This window comes from Zootermopsis nevadensis, unplaced genomic scaffold (assembly GCF_977971745.1).
Source record: "Zootermopsis nevadensis isolate Lab colony 2312 unplaced genomic scaffold, Znev_1.0 Znev_ptg000018l, whole genome shotgun sequence".
NCBI classification, from domain to species: domain Eukaryota; kingdom Metazoa; phylum Arthropoda; class Insecta; order Blattodea; family Termopsidae; genus Zootermopsis; species Zootermopsis nevadensis.
The window spans coordinates 2,595,961-2,617,109 of record NW_028259150.1 but is presented as its reverse complement, the minus strand read 5'-3'; the positions used below and the strand labels follow the sequence as shown (position 1 = coordinate 2,617,109).

The 21,149-nt window shown below is 36.5% G+C and overlaps 3 protein-coding genes across 14 annotated transcripts in view; 1 reads left to right on the top strand and 2 right to left on the bottom strand.

The window, feature by feature from the left end:
- The window catches only part of Rab26 (RAS oncogene family member Rab26), a 71,852-nt gene extending 66,230 nt beyond the window's left edge, over positions 1–5,622 (bottom strand). For 2 of the 3 annotated variants that reach the window (XM_087351093.1, XM_087351092.1), the window contains exon 1: positions 5,507–5,595. The gene's annotated coding sequence lies outside the window, so the exon portion shown is untranslated. Of the gene's footprint in view, positions 1–5,506 lie in introns of all 3 variants that reach the window. The other variant, XM_022059925.2, reaches the window with a different exon arrangement.
- A 1,469-nt stretch (positions 5,623–7,091) lies between these two features.
- On the top strand, positions 7,092–20,017 carry Pc (chromodomain protein polycomb). Of its 6 annotated transcripts, none has more exons than XM_022059928.2 (8): positions 7,092–7,237; positions 7,649–7,750; positions 9,582–9,625; positions 11,154–11,286; positions 12,718–13,021; positions 14,287–14,594; positions 15,475–15,723; positions 16,203–20,017. In XM_022059928.2, the coding sequence occupies exons 2-8, from the start codon at positions 7,685–7,687 to the stop codon at positions 16,656–16,658; spliced, it is 1,560 nt and encodes a 519-aa protein (XP_021915620.1). In that variant the 5' UTR covers positions 7,092–7,237; positions 7,649–7,684; the 3' UTR covers positions 16,659–20,017. The 6 variants fall into 6 exon arrangements, with proteins under 6 accessions (XP_021915620.1, XP_021915624.1, XP_021915623.1 ...); XM_022059927.2 differs by lacking the exon at positions 7,092–7,237 and adding an exon at positions 7,260–7,560; XM_022059929.2 differs by lacking the exon at positions 7,092–7,237 and having other exon boundaries at positions 7,260–7,750; positions 16,206–20,017.
- Positions 13,663–21,149, bottom strand: part of Tbc1d8-9 (TBC1 domain family member 8/9) — a 36,613-nt gene continuing 29,126 nt past the window's right edge. For all 5 annotated transcript variants that reach the window (XM_087351078.1, XM_087351080.1, XM_087351081.1 and 2 more), the window contains 2 exons: positions 20,406–20,852; positions 13,663–15,934 (listed from right to left, as the gene is read on the bottom strand). The gene's annotated coding sequence lies outside the window, so the exon portion shown is untranslated. The remainder of the gene's footprint in view (positions 15,935–20,405; positions 20,853–21,149) is intronic.

The window sequence follows — 21,149 nt, the reverse complement described above, 5'->3', positions numbered from 1 at the left end:
GGTCCGCCAAAAAATTGCTTGTAGTGCCACTTCGCTGCTATTTTTGCCAGGGTGTAATGAAATGGGTGCTTTACTATTCGTAAACCAATTTGTTACGACAAACAACAAAGCAGAATCCACGTAAAGAAAATTATTATGGCTTAAAATCTACTGACTGAGTTTATAAGAGCCAGCCACTGGACCCTATTATAGTCAAGATTACTTAAGACCGCACATTCATATCCTATTTCTTTAAGAATCCTTTTAATATTATCCTCCTATTTATGTCTAGGTCTCCCGAGTAACTTTTTCCCGAAGGTTTTACGACTAAATTACCAGAGACTATTAATGGAGAAACGTTATGATTAGGCCAGCGTAAGTAAGAAACAAACGATTATTAATGTAACAGATATTTTTAGTCGGAAGGTTTTATATATTAATACAACAAGGTCGAAGTATCTATGCATCTAGGCCTGCCTCAAATGTTTCATTGAAACTTCTGTTTTCCATTGCCTATTTGGCTCTCCACTCTGGCTTCCTCGCAAGCTCTGCCCCAGGGGGGTACCTCGGTTACCTCGCATTGTCCACTCCAGTACAGTTAAAATTCTGAATGCAGAATACACACTTAGTTGGAGAGAAACTATAAACGAATATGAAACCAATGGTCTGTTAATTATGTTAATATTCCCATAGAATTTTCTTTTATATACTTTGTAAAAAGCTCGCAAAATAATCATTAACTGATACTGGAACATGTAAATAAACCTACACTATTAGCAGACTTAAATATTTAAATGTTGCATTAATATACTGTCTCAGTTTGTTCGGTCCCGGCCATGAATTTCACCAGTGATAGGCCTTTTCATGTTTTGTGCGATTTTCACCTCTTAGTTTAAGACTAAATTTTTCTACGTGTTAGAATTTGATATGTTTCGGATTCAAAGCCCTTTATACAGTATAGAGAGGACAGAGGGTCTATAATTTCTTCGCTTCTGGCGTCTGCTCATTTAAATGCCAATAAATTAGCAAAGGAATAAAAGTATCAATAGTGTATCACAAAATAACTTTAATTCTAGGAAAATTGGCGCCTTACGGACGCTTGCTATATTTCCCGTGGCCATATTGATTGCTATTGATGCAAGTCATGGGAAATTTCATTACGTTCGGGGTTATTTCAGTCCATGTTGCCGCGTCATGGGAATATGAAGGATGCGTAATCTTTGTGTCCATTCGATTTTCACAATTAGGCCCATTTATTTAAAACAGTGATAGGATCAGGTGAAATGAATAGAATCTGCATTTGAAGAATATAGCATACTAAGTTGAACGCATTTAATTTGGTTTAATTTTGTTGGTAATCGCTTGACATCGGCACCTAAGGACAAAAATTTAATGTTTATTTAATCTATTTTGCAATCATTTCACTTAATTGACTAATCACATTTTTTAAAGGTTATTTTCCGTGTCTATACCCATGTAAAGATGCCGTTCTTTCACTTATGATACTATTCGTGTAGTTTCATCCTAGTGTATTTGTAAATCCCTTTTCCATTACAATATAATAAGGAAACAAATTCTGTGTACGGGAAAGACCTACGTTATGGGAAGATTTTTATGAAATCGTAATTTTGTGACTTCGAAAATTACCTTCCGTGCCAAGAGAAATTTTACATTCTCCAAGAGTAGCGTATCCTTTACCTTGAATATTAACTTTCGCCTCACCAGAGGCCATCTTTTACTCATTGAGGGAGGACGAATAATGTGCTTAATATTATCCACACATGTAAAATTATTAATTAACCTATGTAATCGTCCGAAAAAAATTAAAATAAATGAGAAAATTTGCCTCCAACCTGAACGAGATTCATTAATTTAATATAATCTCAAGCCATGTGTAGAAGATTCACTTTAACTTCGCCGACCCTTTTATGACTTAATCTCCCTAATTTACACTTGGTCCTATAGCTATTCTTCTATCAAAGGTTTGCAAGGCCGCCATGTTAGAATCGTTCAAAATAAAGATTTACGAATCGTGTCATCCACCGACGTGGTATTCCTTCCCACTTTCGTGAAAACCGACCAATTACTGTACGGGTTATTTATTATGTGTAAAATTCGCATATGCTTCCAGATCTACAACGCTTATTGTCTTATACAGCCGATCCTACTACAGGAGACCACGCTAATAAGCCTATTAATAATAAGCTTTCTCCGAATATCTTATTTATGTGTCACTGAGAATTGTTCAAATTAGGTCACGGACACGGACAAAGATTAATTGCTTGTATTCTGTAACTGTAGACTGTCTTCGCTATACATTACGGATGCATCACAGAATCAGATTTTATTTTTTATCTTTTGTCATATCGATTATAATTTGTAACAACACTATTAAGATGTAAACATTGCAACTACAATTAATATTGCAGGGTTTTTTCTGGACTAGATACGTCATTCAATATTCTAAAACGAGACCACTACGTTTCGGAAGCTGGCTCTGCTCTCTTCTTCAGATGAAAATACCAAAACTAACCCTTACATTTAGATTAGCCCCTTCTATCATATCCATCAGAATAAGCATTTTCTCCTGAAGACGGGAGCAGAAGCAGCTCCCGAAACGTAGAGCTCTTGTTTTAGAATACTGAACTATGGATCACGTCCAGAAAAACGATAAAGTCTACATCGTTGAAACCTTTTAGATCAGGGGTTCTCAACCTTTTTCGCTGGCGTACCACTAATTCTAATTTAACACACTAAATGTACCACTAACCAAATGCGACCAGGGGAAACTTATTTATGTTAATATTATCTTTTGATTTCCTTACTTAGTTCGCGTACCACTCAACATTGGCTTGTGTACCACCAGTGGTACGAGTACCATAGGTTGATAAACGCTGTTTTAGAGTATATTGCTACTACGCGTTATACAGAACTCTCTTCTTGTGAACTGATGACGCACACAAGGGTGAATCACCTACATGAATGTTAATCACGCGCATGTCCATTAATGGCTATTTGCAGACACGGGATGTCTAAGTGCGTATCGTTGTATGAGCCCACAATATGTGTAACAGATTTTTTCCCCAGTTGTGTAATTACTGACACTCAAATAACATTTAGTTCCCAAACAGTAGGATAAAGTCAAATGACGAAGTTAAATTAAACGTTTATAATTCTACAAGAAATTTACTTAGAGTCAAAATAGGTCATATAACATTAATCTCAGTTTACAATAATCATTCATAAAGTGCGCGGATACGATTTGCTTTCAAACTCTGAACTAATCTTCATTCACCTGCGTCTACCACAGATCATTTATTCTTATAATTATGGGTCGGTCACAGTTCATTACTTATCTATAGATTATAATCTATTAATTCTAATATGAAGTTCTGAATGTAGCCATTGTGAAGTGCACACAGGACAGATAATGTAGTAAAATATATATCCACATATGTAATTGGAATTTAAACTTTTATTTGTTGCCTAGAAATTTGTCGACAGAAAGTCAGAGTAAATAGAGCAGAATTTCATTCTTGTTGTCGATGTTGGTCGTCTGGGTCTGTAACGCCAAACTGGGCTTTACAGACCATAAAAGTAGTGTCGACATCTTTATCGCCGTTAGAATTTGGAATTTCACTTTTTGTTATTTACCGCTTCCAAAATCGTGCAGGAAATTTCTAAGACATGAACAAGAGTTTGCAAACACACTCCTACAGGTGGCACTAACATGGCGCGTTTTCTACGAAAAGGACGCCTGTCTGCTGTTTGTATACAATTCACGACATTTTCTAAGATTCTTCTGCCCGAGGGAATCCTCGAATGCTGTAGGTAGTAAAAGTTGGATTGGGTTGACTAACTAACTGACTTGTTAGTTGCTTCGCTACGTTGGGTCGACTGCTAAATCAGGAGTATTATTAATAACACAATGACGCTGAATACAGTGACCACGCTGTCTCACGAGTAAATTTTAACTCAATATGCATTTGTTGTTTCCCTTCCAAGCTCTTGATTTATATTTGTCTACAGCGAGTTTATATTTGAATTTCAGTATACTGCTGTATTCTGCGCTCAATATGATGTTAAAAATTATGAGTTGTGTTGCTTGTAGAATTTATAATATTTTACAATTCCCGTTGTTTAAAAATAAAAAAAGAATGGTTAGAACTGTCGATGAACAGAAACAAAAGTTTATTTAACTGATATCAATTACCAAAAAATTAGGGCAAAAGAGTTCGGTTTAAAGGATATTTATCTCGCCCTTAGTATGGAAGTGATTAAAAATGATTGTGTCTTATTTGCCCAAATTAAAATTATATTACAATATCGTAACCGTAATTTTAACAACAGGCCTCGTAGTATAAGGATTTTTCTTCATTCATTGTTTCATTTTATTTAAGAACCGCCATTTTTGTCCTTTCTCAGAGACAGAAGCCATTTTGTGACAATAATTATAAAACAAAAGAATAAATGCAGCACTCGAAATGTCTTATACGCCTTGCATAAACTTTTTGACTAGTTACTTAATTTCTTTCATAGTTTTGTTATTATTGGGTTGGTAATATAGCATAGGAAGTGAGAATTTTGGGATTTGTCCGGTTACGACGTCGAGTTCTTGAACTAGGCATGCTCCAATTCAGGAGTCAGTCAAACATCTCTAAGAAAAATCTGTCGAAGACCGGTATCAAATAAAGTCCAGATATGCAATTAGGCCTATCCAATATAATCGTATTGAAATTTAAGGAAATTATTGTGACGTCAACAGGCTGAAAAAATAATCATCCTGCTCTGTTCGTGACAGATTCGTAAATAAGGAAATATAGGCCTAACTGATGAGAATGTAAACACGATCATCTTAGAAAACAATAATACGTCATGAAATGTACGTAGGATTTGAGTTCTTCACGGCGGCGAGTCTGAAGATGGCTGTCTCCTGGGTTGTTGCACCATGTAGTCTGGCAGAAGTTTGCCGACGTTTCAGAGGTCCTTGCTGCCTCCATCATCGGTCACAACAACCCAGAAGACAACCGTCTTCAATGTTGTATGGTTTCAAACCGCAGGCAACTTATTTGAAGGCTGCAATTTCATTTCATATTAAACCACTAACAGGAATGAGTGATACGGACTATAAACCTACTTACATATTATTTTATATCATGCATTCAGCAATGAAGAACATGTGTGAAGGAAAGGCATGTTGAAATAAATATGTATCTCATGTATGCTTATTGCTATCCCCTTAGAGTGTTTAATGTAAGAAACTTTTTTGTGAGCCTAATTTAAGGTGAAGCAGATGGTATCCTGCAAAGATGATTGAAAACAATGGCAGAGCTCTAAAATACATTGAACACGTGTCACATAATTCTGTTCTACAGAGTTCACTTGTCTTATTACAGTTTTATTTATGACTAATGGATAAGTACCATTAATTAAGCATGAAATGTTTTGGTATTGCGAGTCCTTACATTTTTATCATAAAGAGAGTGCTGCTACTACTACTACTACTACTACTTCCTTTGCTTCTTACCTTGTAAATACACGATTCAAGTAGGCCTACATTCTTGTAAGAATAGATGTCTATATTCCACCTTCCACCACAACTCCTACAACAACTGAATGTTGCTTTACGGTTTCCCTCGGATGTTAGTTTTCTTCTTTCCGTGTCTAACCCTGAAAATCAGGTTTGCCATTCATTTGTTTACATGACAACATATTGAACTGAACAGGCAAAGTTACATTTCTGGCAAACAGCATGTCTGAGAAGGCAGCTGTAAATAGGTATAATTTGGTTCGCTACGCCAGCCTATGTTGTGCGTCCCTTACTTTAAAATTATACCTATATTTTAGGGTCGTGTTTAATATCCGACTACATTAAGTTCTTTCCTGAACGTAAACCCAACAGCTGTACATTTATCTGAATTATATTATTCTGGCTAATACGTATTTAGAAAGATAAAAACACCAAGACCATCTTCGGATTCATGTGAATAAATATTTACGACTAACCTATAAAGTGGTTTTGATGACAATGAACAAGATGGCTTGCTATTTTTTTTAGTAATCTGATAGTCGTTACTGACCGAAGTTAAATTTCTTGTTTCTGTTGAAACTCTTTGAAGCATAAAGCTCATTTTAATCATTTTTAAAACATTAGTTCCCATCTCATAGAAAACACCACGTGTCTCCATTACGAAGATACATGATGAATGCTGTGTAAGGAATACCATATGTTGGCAAAAAATCAGTTTCTGATTGTTAAAGCAGGTGGTAGGCCTGCGTGGGCCTATAGTTAACACTGAGGTTTAAAGAGTAGACTTTTTTTTATGAAAATCGGTTGGCTGAGATCACTGACAATCACGTAGGAACCGATATGGCCTTAGCATAATATTAGAATTACAGTTTTTCTCTGTCACTGGGCATGCGTTTATTTAAATTTCTCTAGTCCAAGGACATGTAGGTCTACCCTGTCCGAATTTCCTTAATTATAAAAATGACCTTATTACTAAACGACGAATTAACACACATTGGAAGTCATCAGATGGAAACCTACTGATTTATTCTGTTCGTATTTAGAAACTTGCAACTTTGAAAAATCTTACCTTCATACACAATGCGATAAGGGTAGATAGTGATTCCTTTCATATTTTGGCGCCCAATTCTAGACATGCTAGACGTTATATTACAGTAGCTCCACCCAATGTTGGAGGTGTAACCTCAGTGGGAAGAGCCAATATATATTGCAGGCTTTCTACTGGCTATACATTGCCGCGGGTTCTTTAAACGAAGTCGTGCAGCCAATAAAGTAGACGGTGTGATCTTCACTTTTTTCCTTTATTTTGGTTTATTAACAACTTTCAGCAGTTTTTGCAAAAAAATATAAACACATTCATAGGTTTTGTTCTTCATAAGATCAGTCTAGGTCGTTATACTTAATGCTGTTCATAAATACTTTGAAATACAGACTTTCGTGTGAAAATAAATAACCTCAAAAGCTATACATAGATTAATTTTACACCATTGGACCGCCATCTTGACAGTTGTCTCTCATCTCCGTCTCTCTCTCTGTTTTCTCTCTCCCCCACTTCCAACGTAGACGATTCCACACCAGGAACGGGGGTGTACAGTTAGAATAAGCGGATTAGAGTTTTCTGGAACTGTTTCACAGACTAGTGCGTTTGCGTTATTGGTGTTGTATTCACGGACCTACTTCATCTAGTTAGACTTTGTACTTATATCTGTATGACTGAAAATCTAAAGGGTAGGTAGAACTTTCCAGCATTATTGACCCCAATGCCAGTGTAGTCATCCGCATTCCCAATTTCGCGTTAGGTCTGGCCTGTTCTACAAGGAGTGGGGGGATTTGTGACGTCAGTGGACAGTCCTAGTGACCGTGGTGTCGACGAATCCAGTGTTATAAAACAGTACTAAAGATTTCAGCTACGCACCTCTGGCTCGTCTTCGTGAGAGGTGTGAGGAGCAACGAAGAGAGAAAAACTACTTCGACGAAGGCCAAATGAGAGTTGTACTTTGGGGAGGAGGCTTGTCTTGTAGCAGCGTTGGCTATTGAAGTCGTGTTTACGAGTGATTGCGATTTTTGTACTTGTGTTTAAGAGCAGAACCGTAACAAATGCGTTCAGTTACTTAATCTGAGTTTGTTTGACGATTTCAGTGCAGTGCAAGTGATTTTGAGACTTCATAACTCACGATGGAATTGTCCATGGGTGATCGTGTTTATGCGGCAGAGAGAATAATGAAGAAAAGGGTGAGGCGGGTAAGTGAAATCGTATTCTATGTTACACGGTAGCTAGTGCCATGCTGACGTGTGAGCGCTGGTGGAAGGTGTGACATGAATTGCTGTTAAATTAACTGTACAGATTTGTAGTAACAACTTAAACTTGACCTTGTCTGAAGTAGGTAGCCAGCGTTTTAGATGTTTTAAACAAAGGGCATATTAAAGAGGATTCAACTTTATTTGCAATATTCATAGTCTTCGTTTATGGAGGGAGTCACTAGGCTTGTATAAGACCTATTTCCTTCGACTGTCAGCCCTTAATTTGCCCTTTTCTTGGGGTTCAGCCCCTTGGGGGGAGGTAAGTAGGCTGAAGAATTGATGTCGGTTTCTTACTCGACAAGGTGATCTGTTAAGATCAGAAAGATGTTATTTCAGCGTTTTGTCAGCATGAAAGGCAGTGTACAATTTCCACTTACAATTCAGTATATTATCAATAAATATTTCCAATCCCGTCAAACGAAACGTAGAGTTATCTCCCATCTGTGAACCACATTTTCAAGGCCCGTAATGGTGTAATTTTAAAGGCAAGGCTGGCATTGTTTACTTTGACAGCTGTGGTTGATGTTAATATTATATTACGCGCCTTTGATGGTAGAACCTGCGAATGAGTGGCGCCTCCCAGCTTTTGCAGTTAAGAATAAGCTGACATTTCTTAGATTTGCCCCAGATATAAGACTGCGGGATTTTGAATTTCATAACACCAGACTCCTTTTCGTTCGGTGGAGAGGGGTCGTGGAGTAAAGTGTAAAAAATCTTTGCCACAGTTTGCCAAGATTTAAGTCTGTACAGATACGTGTTATTCCATTTTCTTCATGGTATTCCAAGTGGCTGTTTTCCAAGACGTTTTCGCACCAAAATTCTGCTGTCACATAAAGTTTACAGTTACCTCATCCTTCCTTGACCCAGCTTTAAGCAGAAATAGTTGAACAGCATAAATTAAGTTCCTTGTCATTTAATCACCTTGATATCTACTTACATCATATGATGGGTATGGACATAAATAAGAAAAAAATATGTAACTTTCCCTTGGAGAAAATATGGAAGTGGAACCAGTTTCTAACATGTCATGTCACACAATGAAAATATATATCAGACAATGAACAGTATCCATCATAAATTGCTATGTAATTATACCCATCTGATTAATCAGAGTTCAACTGTAAAAGTAGGTAGTATGAAAAGTTTTAAGTATAGGTTACATTAATGGGCTGTATACCATGCCTTATTTTCAGCATGTTTGCTACATAAATATCTCACATCATTGTGAGATAATAGGAATGCCAGTGCTTCACATAAGTTAGCCTGGTAATTTTTGACCTCACATAGTGTTGGCTTACTCATGGAGCATGGGATGTTACCTCTTATGCTACTGATACAGTAATGTTATATTCCGTTCATTTAACCACATTTAATTTATTTTCATTAAATATGGCTTGATTTTCATTAGTTTTCTTATTCTTTCTCCTACGACATTTCCACTTTATATGGGACAACTAAGACTTTCTGTGCCTATGTTTGAAGGCTAGTTGGTTTCTTGAAAGGAGGTTAAAGTTCACTAATGGAATGTAATTATTAGTAAATATAACAAATTTACCACAGTAGTTGTATTATATCTTGACTTATTTCTTAAATTGCATGGCTTCACCACTGTGCAGGCATTATTAATTCAATAAGCCATTTCTTTCAGTCACTCCGATTGACAAGTCAGAGTAAAGTCAGCATATCCTGTCTTTTTATGGTACCTTCATTAGAAATGTTGGCCCCTCAGCTAAGCCTACAATTTGCCTTTCTAAATTAAATTTTGTTGCAGGGACGAGTTGAATATTTTGTCAAATGGAAAGGATGGAGTCAAAAGTGAGTATACTTATCTCACACAGAAATTAATAGATTTTATTAGTGCTCATATGGATATCTGTAATTTAATTGGATTAATGTAGTCCTAATAAATGTTATCTTAATGTAAATACTGTGAACAAAGTAGAATGTATTATAAGGATATGATTAGTACAGAACAGTTTGTCATGTATCATACGTAATTTGTACAAGAAAATGTGCTTTGTAATTTTCATTTCTTACTGAACTGTATGTACATCTTAAAGGCCACAGTCAAATTTATGTACATTGAACAGGATAATGAAGTACTTGTAAATTATATTAGGGGAGTTGGTCAAAATAGAAAGTTTAATATTGTATTACATCCGTTTAACTATTTGATATCATCATCTTCTATGATTATATTTTCAGTTCACATCACAATGTAAAAATTGCTAAATTTGCCCTGGTAACAGTGAGATTTATGTTCCTCCTCAAAATGTTGTGAAGACTGTTTTGACATAATCTTACAAACTATGTCACTGTTTGTACAAAAATCTGTATTTTTTCTTAAATAAAATAATATGGTTATCAGAAAATGTGATATTGATTATATCTCCAGAATGTACTGTAATATCAGTTGTCCATTTGTGCCATGTGTGCAAGGTGTAAAGATGACTGCTCCACTTGACGTTTTTGTCAAGGACAAGCAACATGCAGTAATACAATTTTTGGTATGAGAATGACAGAGATTCACTGACAGTTTGCTGCCAAGTATAGATAGAACTGTTTGCTGCAGTGACATTTGTATGAGTGGATCAGAGTTTGACAGCTGTGCCAGTGCTGTTGATGCAGACAGGTGAGGTTGCCCATCCACATCCAGAAATGAACAAGATATGGAACATGTTCAAGCAATGATTCTTGGAAACTTTAGGGTAAATATTGCAGAAATTACTGCAAGACTGTTACTTGTCCTTGGTGCAAACCTTTTAGTGTAGCAACCATCTTTATGCCACACTCACTTCATGCGAATTGACATGTGAACCACACTTTCAACATCAAACTACAGTATGACCAGGCCTCAGTAGTGTTGCCAGTCATACAATGAAAAATTCCAATACTGCCCTTACTTTTTAATTCCTGCCATATTATTTTGAAACAAACACATTTAACTTTTATCGTGGCTTATGCAGTTTATTTGTGGTGCTTTGCATTAGTGTACATTAAACCAATCTGGCCAATAGCCCCAAAGGACAGCAGTTTAAATATATGATGGTTAATTCATATTTGGGCAATTCATTTCTACAAAATAATGCTACCATATGGTGATTTGAATAACTGCTGCATGTTACATTTTACATAGTTATGGGTTTGTTTGCCAGTTGGAAACTGTATTGTAATTGGCCATGCTAAGCGAAATATTTGTCAGTGTGGAAACGTCATAAAAAAATAATTCCTCAAAAGCATTTTGAATAAGATATGTTCTTGTGTTTATTTGGTGGTCTGTTAAATTATAATTAAAAAATAAATCAGTTGTTAGAATGTTATATTAATTACAAAGCAATTGCAGGCATAGTACATGGGAGCCAGAAGAAAATATATTGGATGGACGCCTCATAGATATCTTTGAACAAGGACAACGTGGGGATCCAACTCCTCACAAAAGAGGGCCTGGCAGAAAGAAGGAATCTGCACGTTATCATGTATGTCCCATTTATGATGCTTCTTACGCACTTCCATATATGACGTGTTTTACACTGTACATAACACACATCAGATGTTCTGTTTCTTCCTTAAAGTGTTTTACTTTTACTGTTTTAAGTATTAATACTTTGTTCTGTTTCTTCCTTAAAGTGTTTTACTTTTACTGTTTTTTATTAAGTTGTACAGAATGCTGCTGTAGATTACGCAATTGTGAAATTTGTTGTTATATACTTTCATTAATTAAAGCTTAGTTTCAAAATTGTTAAATGCATTTTAATAGTACTAAACTGTAAGTCACATTACAACTGGACAGATTCATCACATTCTGTTATAATGTTTCATCCAGAAAGTAAGACAACTTTTTCTTTACACAGTGTTGGCTTCAAGGCATGTATGTTGACATGGGTGCTGCTGTGTACTTCTGATTTTATTTCTATGACACGCATTCAGAGAAATTAATGGAACTGGAAAGTTTTATCAAATAAATTTCAAAACTTTAATTTTATATTAAGTAATTTCAGAAATTGTGTTAATGTTCTGTGTTACTTTCTGTTGCCAACTGCCATACTATATTTAAGACATTGGTTTCTCATATGATAACTGAAGTTAAGCAGTACTGTGCATTATTAGTACTTGGATGCATGACTGATTAGGAATACCACGTGCTATTGGCATATTTAATTTTGTAGCTCAATCAGTGTACTGTATGACTACAAATTAGATGACCAGGGTTTAAGCCCCAGTAGAGGCAAAAGATTTTTCTCCTAGCCTCTGCATCCAGACCAGCTCTGGGAACCACCCGTCTTCTATCCAGTGGGTACCAGGTGTTCTTTCCCCAGGGGTAAAGCATGGTCAGGGCAAGATGCTGACCATTCACCCCCATCTAGTGCCAAGGTTAAGAAAGAGTCATAGTTATACCTCCTCTCCTACCAAGCACCTTCAACATTATAGTGGATGTCTGTCGCTACTTTCCATCATGTGATGACTGACCTCTCACCAAATTTCTTTAGTTAAAATACAGTGAATGTTAATTACCACATCTCAGTTAAATATATCACAGTTGTGCCATTGTAGTTCCTTGCAGATGTGCAGACATTCATGAATTCTCTGTTTTCCTGCAAACATTACTCTGAGAACTTCAGAATGAACTTTGAGGAAATCACTTCTGACACGTGAAATGGTGCCATAAGCATTCAGCGTATCTTGCAGTTCAAATTCTATTAATGAAGAGCTCTCTTTCCCACAGGCAAACTATATATCCAGTGTTCAGAAATTCACTCGTTGGAATGTGGATGCTGATTCTACCTTGAATAATGAGATGGCAACATAGAAGGAACTACAATATTATTGTCCAAATTAAGCCAACTAAGTGCAGCTGTTGAGAGTACTGTTTCTCCATTGCTGGTTTTAATATCTGCTTGTGTTATTAGGACAGCCATCAGCAGCAGCAGCAGCAGCAGCAACAGGAGGTTGGACGAAGTGATCCAGAGGACACACTGGAGGAGATTCAAGGGGGTGCTGGGGGGGATAGCAGCCAAGATGAAGGGGCAGGAAGGAGCAGCAGTGCTTTGCCAGAGTTGGAGCTAGGGGAACGAGAGGATGATGATGCTGGTAAGAAGCCAGAGGAGGTGCAAGGGGGCGGAGGAGAAGGAGGGGACAACACCCAGGATGATAAGGGGGCAGCACATTCTACCAGAAAGTTACCAGAGGCACATGATATAAACAACAAAGACGGTAAGAAGCTGGGAATGCAAGGGGGCAAACAAAGATGGTTACAGTAGAAACAGGCAAGTCATAACAGTCAGAGTAGGCTCAATGGTCAGAACTAAACTTGTCACATGATTCAAGCAGCATATTTTGTACAATAAGGAAATTAAACATGTGTTTTAAAAAGAAAAGTAAGATGTACCTCATACACATTATTATATAATAAAAAATTACGTGGATTATATTCAAGCTGCTATAAAAATAAATTACTTTTCCGAAGATTTTACAATAATATGGCAATTCATCCAGTGTTATCGATTTTTCACCAGTCCCCTTAATAGTGAAGTAATTTTTATCCAGCTATATTATGTCCAAATGCACACAGAAGGTGTAAATCGTGAGTGTAATGATTGGTTTTTATTATACTTTTTAGAGCTCTAGTGAAGAATTTACTGTAGTTGACATAACTGACAGTTATAAATGTATGCTGTTCAGAACAAAATTACATTTAGTTTTACATTCACACTGGCAAAATATGAGGTTTTTCATTGTTAAACAATGTGAATTGCTTGAATTACTTGTTAAAAGTCTTGGTTTCTGATCATTTTGGATGCCCTGATGAAGAAGAGACGTCTGGTAGTTGTGTTCTAATATTATATAGAAGTGTGTAGTTGATAGCACTTAACGTTTTTATTTCAAGTTTTTTGCATGTATTCATTATTGTGCCAGCAGCTGGAAATACATTTCCTAGTTGTCCGAGTTTAAAGTAAGATAAAACTGTGATGATGTTGTACGGCTGATTTTACTTCTTCTTTCTTCTTTTCAGCTTATTTAATATAATATATAATATCAGCAGTTGGTAAGCTGTCATGAAATATCCAAAGAATCAGTTCTAACATAGGCAGTGAGTTGTTTGTGTTGAAATTAAGTAGAAAGAAACCACGAAATTGAGGATTGCATTTCAAATATAGTACACATTTCTCTTTCTCTGTGGACCTGTGAGTAGTATTTTAGTATGTAAATTGTAGTAGTAAGTTCTCAGTATTTTAAAGAACTGAAACATGCAAAATTTGTTCAAAAGCACCAGGGGATAAAGATGACCTTATATCCTCAGTCTGTAATGCTGTCGGCATACTTGGAAATGTTTTCCAGTATATGAGAAGAAAATCTTGTTTATCAGTGTACAGTTGCATGAAATATATGTTTTTATTTTCTTTAAATTTCTGTATTGCCACAAGAAACAAGCCATAGTTTTAAAAGTCGCCTCTTCATTGTCATAATTTTCATTACAGGGCGTGCAGGTGCTTCTAGTGTTACACCACCTCCCCCTGAATTGGTAGCACTGCCTCCAGACATTGTAGATGGTGACAGCAGCAGTAGCAGCAGCAGTGAAGACAGACCAATTATTAGTCGAAGAGAACCAGTTGGTACAAAGCGAAAGGCAGAGGTTCTGTCAAAAGAATCTGGAAAGATTGGTGTTACAATTACAACAAGCAGTTCTTCCAGTAGCAGTAGTGGGGCTGGTAGCCCACCACCTAGCAAACTGCCTCGGTTACTGCCAGTCAAGCCTGTTACTGCACCCACATCACCGTCATACAACGTGAGTCATTATGATACAAGATTACTTGCAGCTGTCGACTAGTTCGGTAACTTTTGGCTTCACATGTATATAGTGTATGATGATATTGTTTCAAAAAAGTATGTTTTAAATACCTGTGAGTTCCATAACATAGTTTTTTAGAAGCTGTCCTTATTGTTTAGTACCAGACTTCTTCATATTTGATATTTATGGGAGTTTTATGTTCTATGTATGTAGTGCCTTGCACATATTAATGTAATAACTTAAAAACGAGAGTTTGTTACGCGGAGCTTGAAACACAAATTTGCTGTTGTCTTGAAAATGGTCCAATAATATTAATAAACCTTCTTTTGGACAGAAATTGCAATCCTAAATGCACCATGTTCATTTGTCTAAAAAATAATGTTGTAACTTTCAGGTACTTTTCTTTTTTCATTTCACAGTTCCAGTAACATTTTCAGGATACTGTTTTGCATTTCAGTGGAATATTATCAATTTTAAAATAGTATGAGGCTGTGTCTTGCATGCCAACTTCTAGCATGGACACGCTTAGACATGCTTTTATGCATTACCTCATCATGTGTACCGTGTGCTACCTACCTAGTCAGTAGTACAATGATGTCATTGAGGAGAGTACTCTCTTAAAGATTTATGAAATAAGAGTCTCCTGCAATGTAGACATAATGTGAAAATGAGTGCCCACAGAAAGCAGTTGACAAAAGCAAACTTGGTCTCTGCCACTCATGTAGGTTGTCAGAAAACAGCAGACAAACAGGCTTGTTCACTGTCCACAGCTTAAGCCCCCAAGACTGCCTCATTGTCCATTTACGTATGTTTGTTCAAATGTGCATGCAAGAATTTTATCTTTTATATTATGAGAACTAACTTATTGGAACTGCAGCCACAAGTTCATGGCCGTCGTCCTTCAAGTTCAAAGTCGGCCACAGACGCAGCACATATATCTCAAGATGATGCAGGAGTCGGATCTGTGCTTTCTGCAATATCTCCTCCCCCTAGTTCTGGCCGTGGATCAAAATCACCTGCATCTTCTCCAGCTCTGACACCTACCAGTCCCCGATCAAACAGTACTGACAAGAGAATATTAGCTCCTGCTTTATCACCTGTCGCCAGTCATATTTTACAAGAACTGGTAGGTCTACAGAAATTCTCTTCATTCTTGGTTGTCACTTTGCAGAGTTATTTTCATCTCTTCCCACAAATTTTCCTCATTTATTTGTCTCCTAATTTTTCAATCTTTATCTCTTGTTTGGTTCTTAATTTTTTCATCTTTCTCACCCTCCACATGGTCCATCCACCTCATTTGTGGCCTCACATGACATTGTTTGGCTTTAATTCTGTACCTGAAAATCAAAATTAAAAACTAGACTTATGCTTGCTTCACTAGTATTTTGACAGTGCATTTTCTTCACTACACATCTAAAGGTTATACCACCACAATTTGGTCATAAGCCGTGTGAAAATTGGGTATACCTTAGGAAGATGACGTTAGCATTAAAATAGGAGAGGCTTTGTGTTGTACATCCTACCTCTTAATCCAACATTGTAAAGAGCATACATTCAGAGTTACCATCTTGTCATATTATATTATAACATGCTTTACATTCTTAGCAGGGGACAGATACAGCAACAGCTGCATCAGCCATTTCACGAACAGAAGACTCTCATAAACAAAAGCATTCTCATCAGGAAGGCAGCATTATTACCACAGATGCAGTAAATGGGAGTACAGATATGGACAAAACAGGAGAAACTAATGCTGTAAACAACAGCAATGTATCAGTTACTGGTGGAAGCCTGGTGAATGGACATCCTAATAATGCTTACAGTAATAATAATATTAACACCGGGAATCTGGACGAAGTGGAGAAACCACCTCCTACGCTGCTTCCTCAGTTACTAAGCAGTCCCAGTTCAGAATACTGGCATGCAAGAAATCCGGTGGCAGACCAAGTTTTCATTACGGACGTTACGGTCAACCTCAAGACAGTTACAATTCGAGAATGCAAGACTGAGAAAGGTTTCTTTCGAAATAGAGATGTGCCCAATCAGAGTGATATTAAGTGATAAGTTTATATATCTTGTCTATCATGAACTACAACTAAAAATACAAAGGTGTTTAGCGATACATATTTCTTTTTCATCTCGGTTTTTAAATTAAATGTAGAATCAGTACAGATGATTAGAAAATGTTCACCCTTATTGATCTTCGGTACTGTCTGGAAGTACCATGACTGTTTTCAACTACAGCTAAGCCTCTTGATATGACCTCGCTGTGCCATGTTTGAAGCCAGTCTGTCCATTTATTCTCAAGATAATTGAAGGACAGACTGGCACTGATATGGTGTTTGGGAAGATATGTAACTTGAATTTATGGTTTCAGTAATGGCAGTTAGTATGAATAAAAGAGTAATAAGTAAACAATGTAATATATGCCCATATAAAATTGAAAACAAATATAAGACTACTTATTTGACTATATGTGACAGATTTAGGTGACAGCGAATGTGCACACAGTGAACTTTTCAATGATATAAGTTTGATAAGATATATGAAGGTTTGCAAACCAAAAGTGTCTGACGGACAAAATACTGAAAATTTAGTTTTGTAATATGCGAGGAAAATATTCTTTTGGTGATGTATTTTTCATTCTGTTGACAGTGTGATGTTGGGCATATGTGTGTTAGGAGTGGGATCTCATGTAGAAACTGTGAACTTTAATGCTCATGTGTGAGAAATTACATGTCATTTGGACTTTCATTTCAAATTAATCTCAAACTAATACTGTATAAAAATGTTTCCAGACAGATACTGTACCATTACATGCTTGGTATGTGTATTACTGACCTTCATACCTCATTAATGTTACATACGTAGTACATGATACTTATTCCAGAAATTGTTATTACAATGTAAGGGATAGTTAAGTGGCCGCACGGTCTGAGGTGTGGGCCTTGTGCCGCTTGGTCGCTGCGACCGTGGGTTCGAATCCCGCTGAAGCCATGGATGTTTGTCCGCGTCTTTCTGTGTTGTGCTGTCCTGTGTACAGGTAGAGGCCTTGCGACGGGCCGATCCCTCGTCCAAGGAGTCCTACCAAAATGTCTATAGATCAAGCCAACGAAAAGTTGGGACCCGCAGTGCTCAGGCACTTGAAGAACGGGTCGTTCCCAGTATCGGATAGTAATTTGTGGTAAAAAGTAAATTGGTGAATAAGATGCACTGTGTAACTCACACTCAATTATGTAGGCTAGTCACCTCTGGCTTGCGACCCTTCATATGTTTTCACATTAATTAACAACATTTATGTCAGGTAAAATGTGTGCTGTAACTGCAGTTGAATTTCATAATGTTTACAATTTTATGTGACTGAAGGATACTTTGTTCATGTTTGAACATACCTTAACTTTGATTTTGTATGACAGTGAACTTAATGTAAGACTTGAGGTTCTCACAGCAGTGAGTATGAAGATTTCCGTCTTCTGGGTTGTTGCGCTGTGTAGTCTGGTTGATATTAACCAACGTTTCAGAGGTCATACTGCCTCCGTCATCAGGGCGATGAATATGCCAATAGGGTGTGAGGTGGGGAGAGGGAGAGAAAGTAGAGTACTCTTCTTTCTCTCCCACTCTCGCCCACGTGCTGCCATTGGTCCACTCCCATGCCTGCTCCCATTGGCTCGGGGCAGGCTACACCTTTCACTTTCTGGCCTATAAACCTAGCACCTCACACCCTATTGGCATATTCATCGCCCTGATGACGTAGGCAGTATGACCTCTGAAACGTTGGTTAACATCAACCAGACTACACAGTGCAACAACCCAGAAGACAGAAATCTTCAATGAACTTAATGTTTACAGAAATATAAGTAAATATAATTTAAATTTTCATAACTTGAAATGCAATGTATTTATGTTCACTGCAATTCAGTCATATAAAATTGGAATAATCAATCTGAGGTAACATACACAGTCAAAAAGAAACTGAAATCAAAAGAGAATTAGTGGAGTACCCCATATGAATTATCTATTATTAATTTGCACTTCAGCATTAATTTCTCAGAGGAGGTATGGATCTTTCAGCATCCTGTACATTTTCATAAAGTGAGTTTGACAGTTATATACATTTAATTAATTAAAATATTGGATTGTGGTAACAATCTTAATTTCTGTGGACAGTACCATAACCTGTATTTATTTTTCTAATTTAAAATTCCATTTTCTTATATTATATGGTTTGTAGTGTTGAAATTAATATTGTGATCAGTTTGCTGGTGCTAGAGCAAAAGGGTGTAAGGTGTAAGTTAAAAGTTCATGAAATAAAAAAAGAAATCAAGAAGTCCTCACAATTCAGGTTTGTTGTTTTCTTAACACTCTTCTACAAATATGATTAGGAAATTTATCTACAAACTTAAGGCTGAAGTGCTGGTCTTGCTAAATTACAGGATCTACAACAGTTATTGTCCTCTGAATAATTTTTTAACTTATACCCCTTCATCCTCTCACTTGTAAATTACCTGCAGATATCATGGTGGCTTTTCTGAAGTTTGATGTTGTGCTTAGAACAGCTTAAACTCTGTATTTAATACAAGCAAGAATAAAAGAAGCCAGCCACAATAATGGAGGTGAAATACATACTGAAGAATTCTGTAAATTGGTAGAAAGTAACTGTAATGTTGTGTTCAGTCTATAATTTATTTTTGCACTACAGCACTAAATGGTGACCTGTACTGAAACAGATCTTCAAGTACTAATAATTTGCAGTTCTGAGTTCAGGATTATGAGGGGTGAACTGTTTGTGCTGAAGGTATTCAGTCCAGAAGTTGGTTTTGTTATGTTACAGGGTATCTCTTCTCGAGAGCATGTAGATTTGAGAAATATATATGTATATGTTGAAGGTTGATGAGGTTTTGATCTAATGTCTTAGATACAGGCCAAATATTAATGCTGACTTTGTAGTAATCTTTATTCTTAGCTGTAACTCTATTAGGAAATTCTTAAAATACTGGTAAAAATTGTGTCTTAGTGTCAGGAAAATAGGGATGAGATACAAACTGGCTTGAATGTATGCTTTACATATGGTTATCTCCTCCTTAAGACATTCCCATTTTAAGTGGGACATATAAGGTACAAATTATCTACAGTAATTTTGAAATCTGTTAAGAAACGATGTGAATAATAAGAAATGCAATATTAATCCTTGATGATTTCAGATGACATGAAATATTGTTTATTTTGTGTGTTTGTAAATACTCAGTTGCTTAATTGAGGCTGCATATGTATATTGTGAACTATGAATTTCTGTCTTGAACAGGAAATATATCATACTTGCCTGATTATAAGGTTATTATAAGATTATTATGGATATAATATGACCCTCCTTCACAGTGGAATATTTTAAGCAAATAAATTTGTTAACTTGCCTCTATGAATTTCATAGTTGTAATTATCTGGCATGAATATAAATTTTTCCCCAACTCTTCATAAGGGCAAGGTTTGATAGAATGTTTGTGTGATAAATTTGCAATTATTTACTGAGTTCTGTCTTCTCTACATTCTTCCAGACGGGTCCTGAAGTATTTGTATTCTGTATACCATGGATGATATTAGTTCTTTAACAAATCTGGTGGTATAAAGTATCATCTGTGGCTTGAGGTGAAGAAGGAATGTGCATATCGAAAGTCCCTCTTGCTTCTACTTGGTCTCCCATGATCTCATCATGAGATTTGTTAAGCTTTGGCTTAAAACGTAGTTATTTTAAACAACTCTTACGTAAAGTAACGTCAATTGCATCGGCATTATTAATAGCATATACTGTACCTTATGTTGGTTCTTAGCAGTTTCCACAAAGCATCACTGCACATCCACAAGTGTCATATCTCTGTCTGCTTGATACTCGTGCACAGCACCTTTACCGGATTTCTGAACAGTTGTTATACCTGTTTTGTCAATGTTCTAGATGTCGCTTATTCTGTAGATGATCAGGCAGCACTTTGAAAAAGCATCGACAGTAGCCTTATTAAAATCAGATGTTCTACCGAAGCTTGATGCGTCAGGTTTGCACAGAGAGAGGCTTCTGTACTTTCTCAATTATTTTGTAAACCATTTTTCACTTGTCATTTACACATCACTCCAACCTTTGGGGATCTTTCTATTAAGAGCAATTGCATACTCAAACAGATATTTACACCTCCCTTGTAGACAAGCCATAGTAGATGTCCAATGCCTTCTTAAAATAACCTCCAAGTTTTCTTCAACATTAAACACCTGGAAAAACACCACACTTCAGTCTATTTTTTTAAAAAAAGTACTTATTTGAAGATGGCTATCATCTGGATTGTTGTGCTATGGAGTCTAATCTGTCATCAGGGTGAGATCATCTCCCTGATGATGGAAGCAGCAAGTATCCCTGAAACATCAGTAAACTTCTACCAGTCTGAACAGTGCAAAAACCCAGTAGACAGCCATCTTCATACTTGCTGCCATGAGAATGTGAAATCTTACCAGTTTGCTTATCTACTGAAAAATATGAGAATATTTAATTAGTGGGCTTATAAGCCAAAA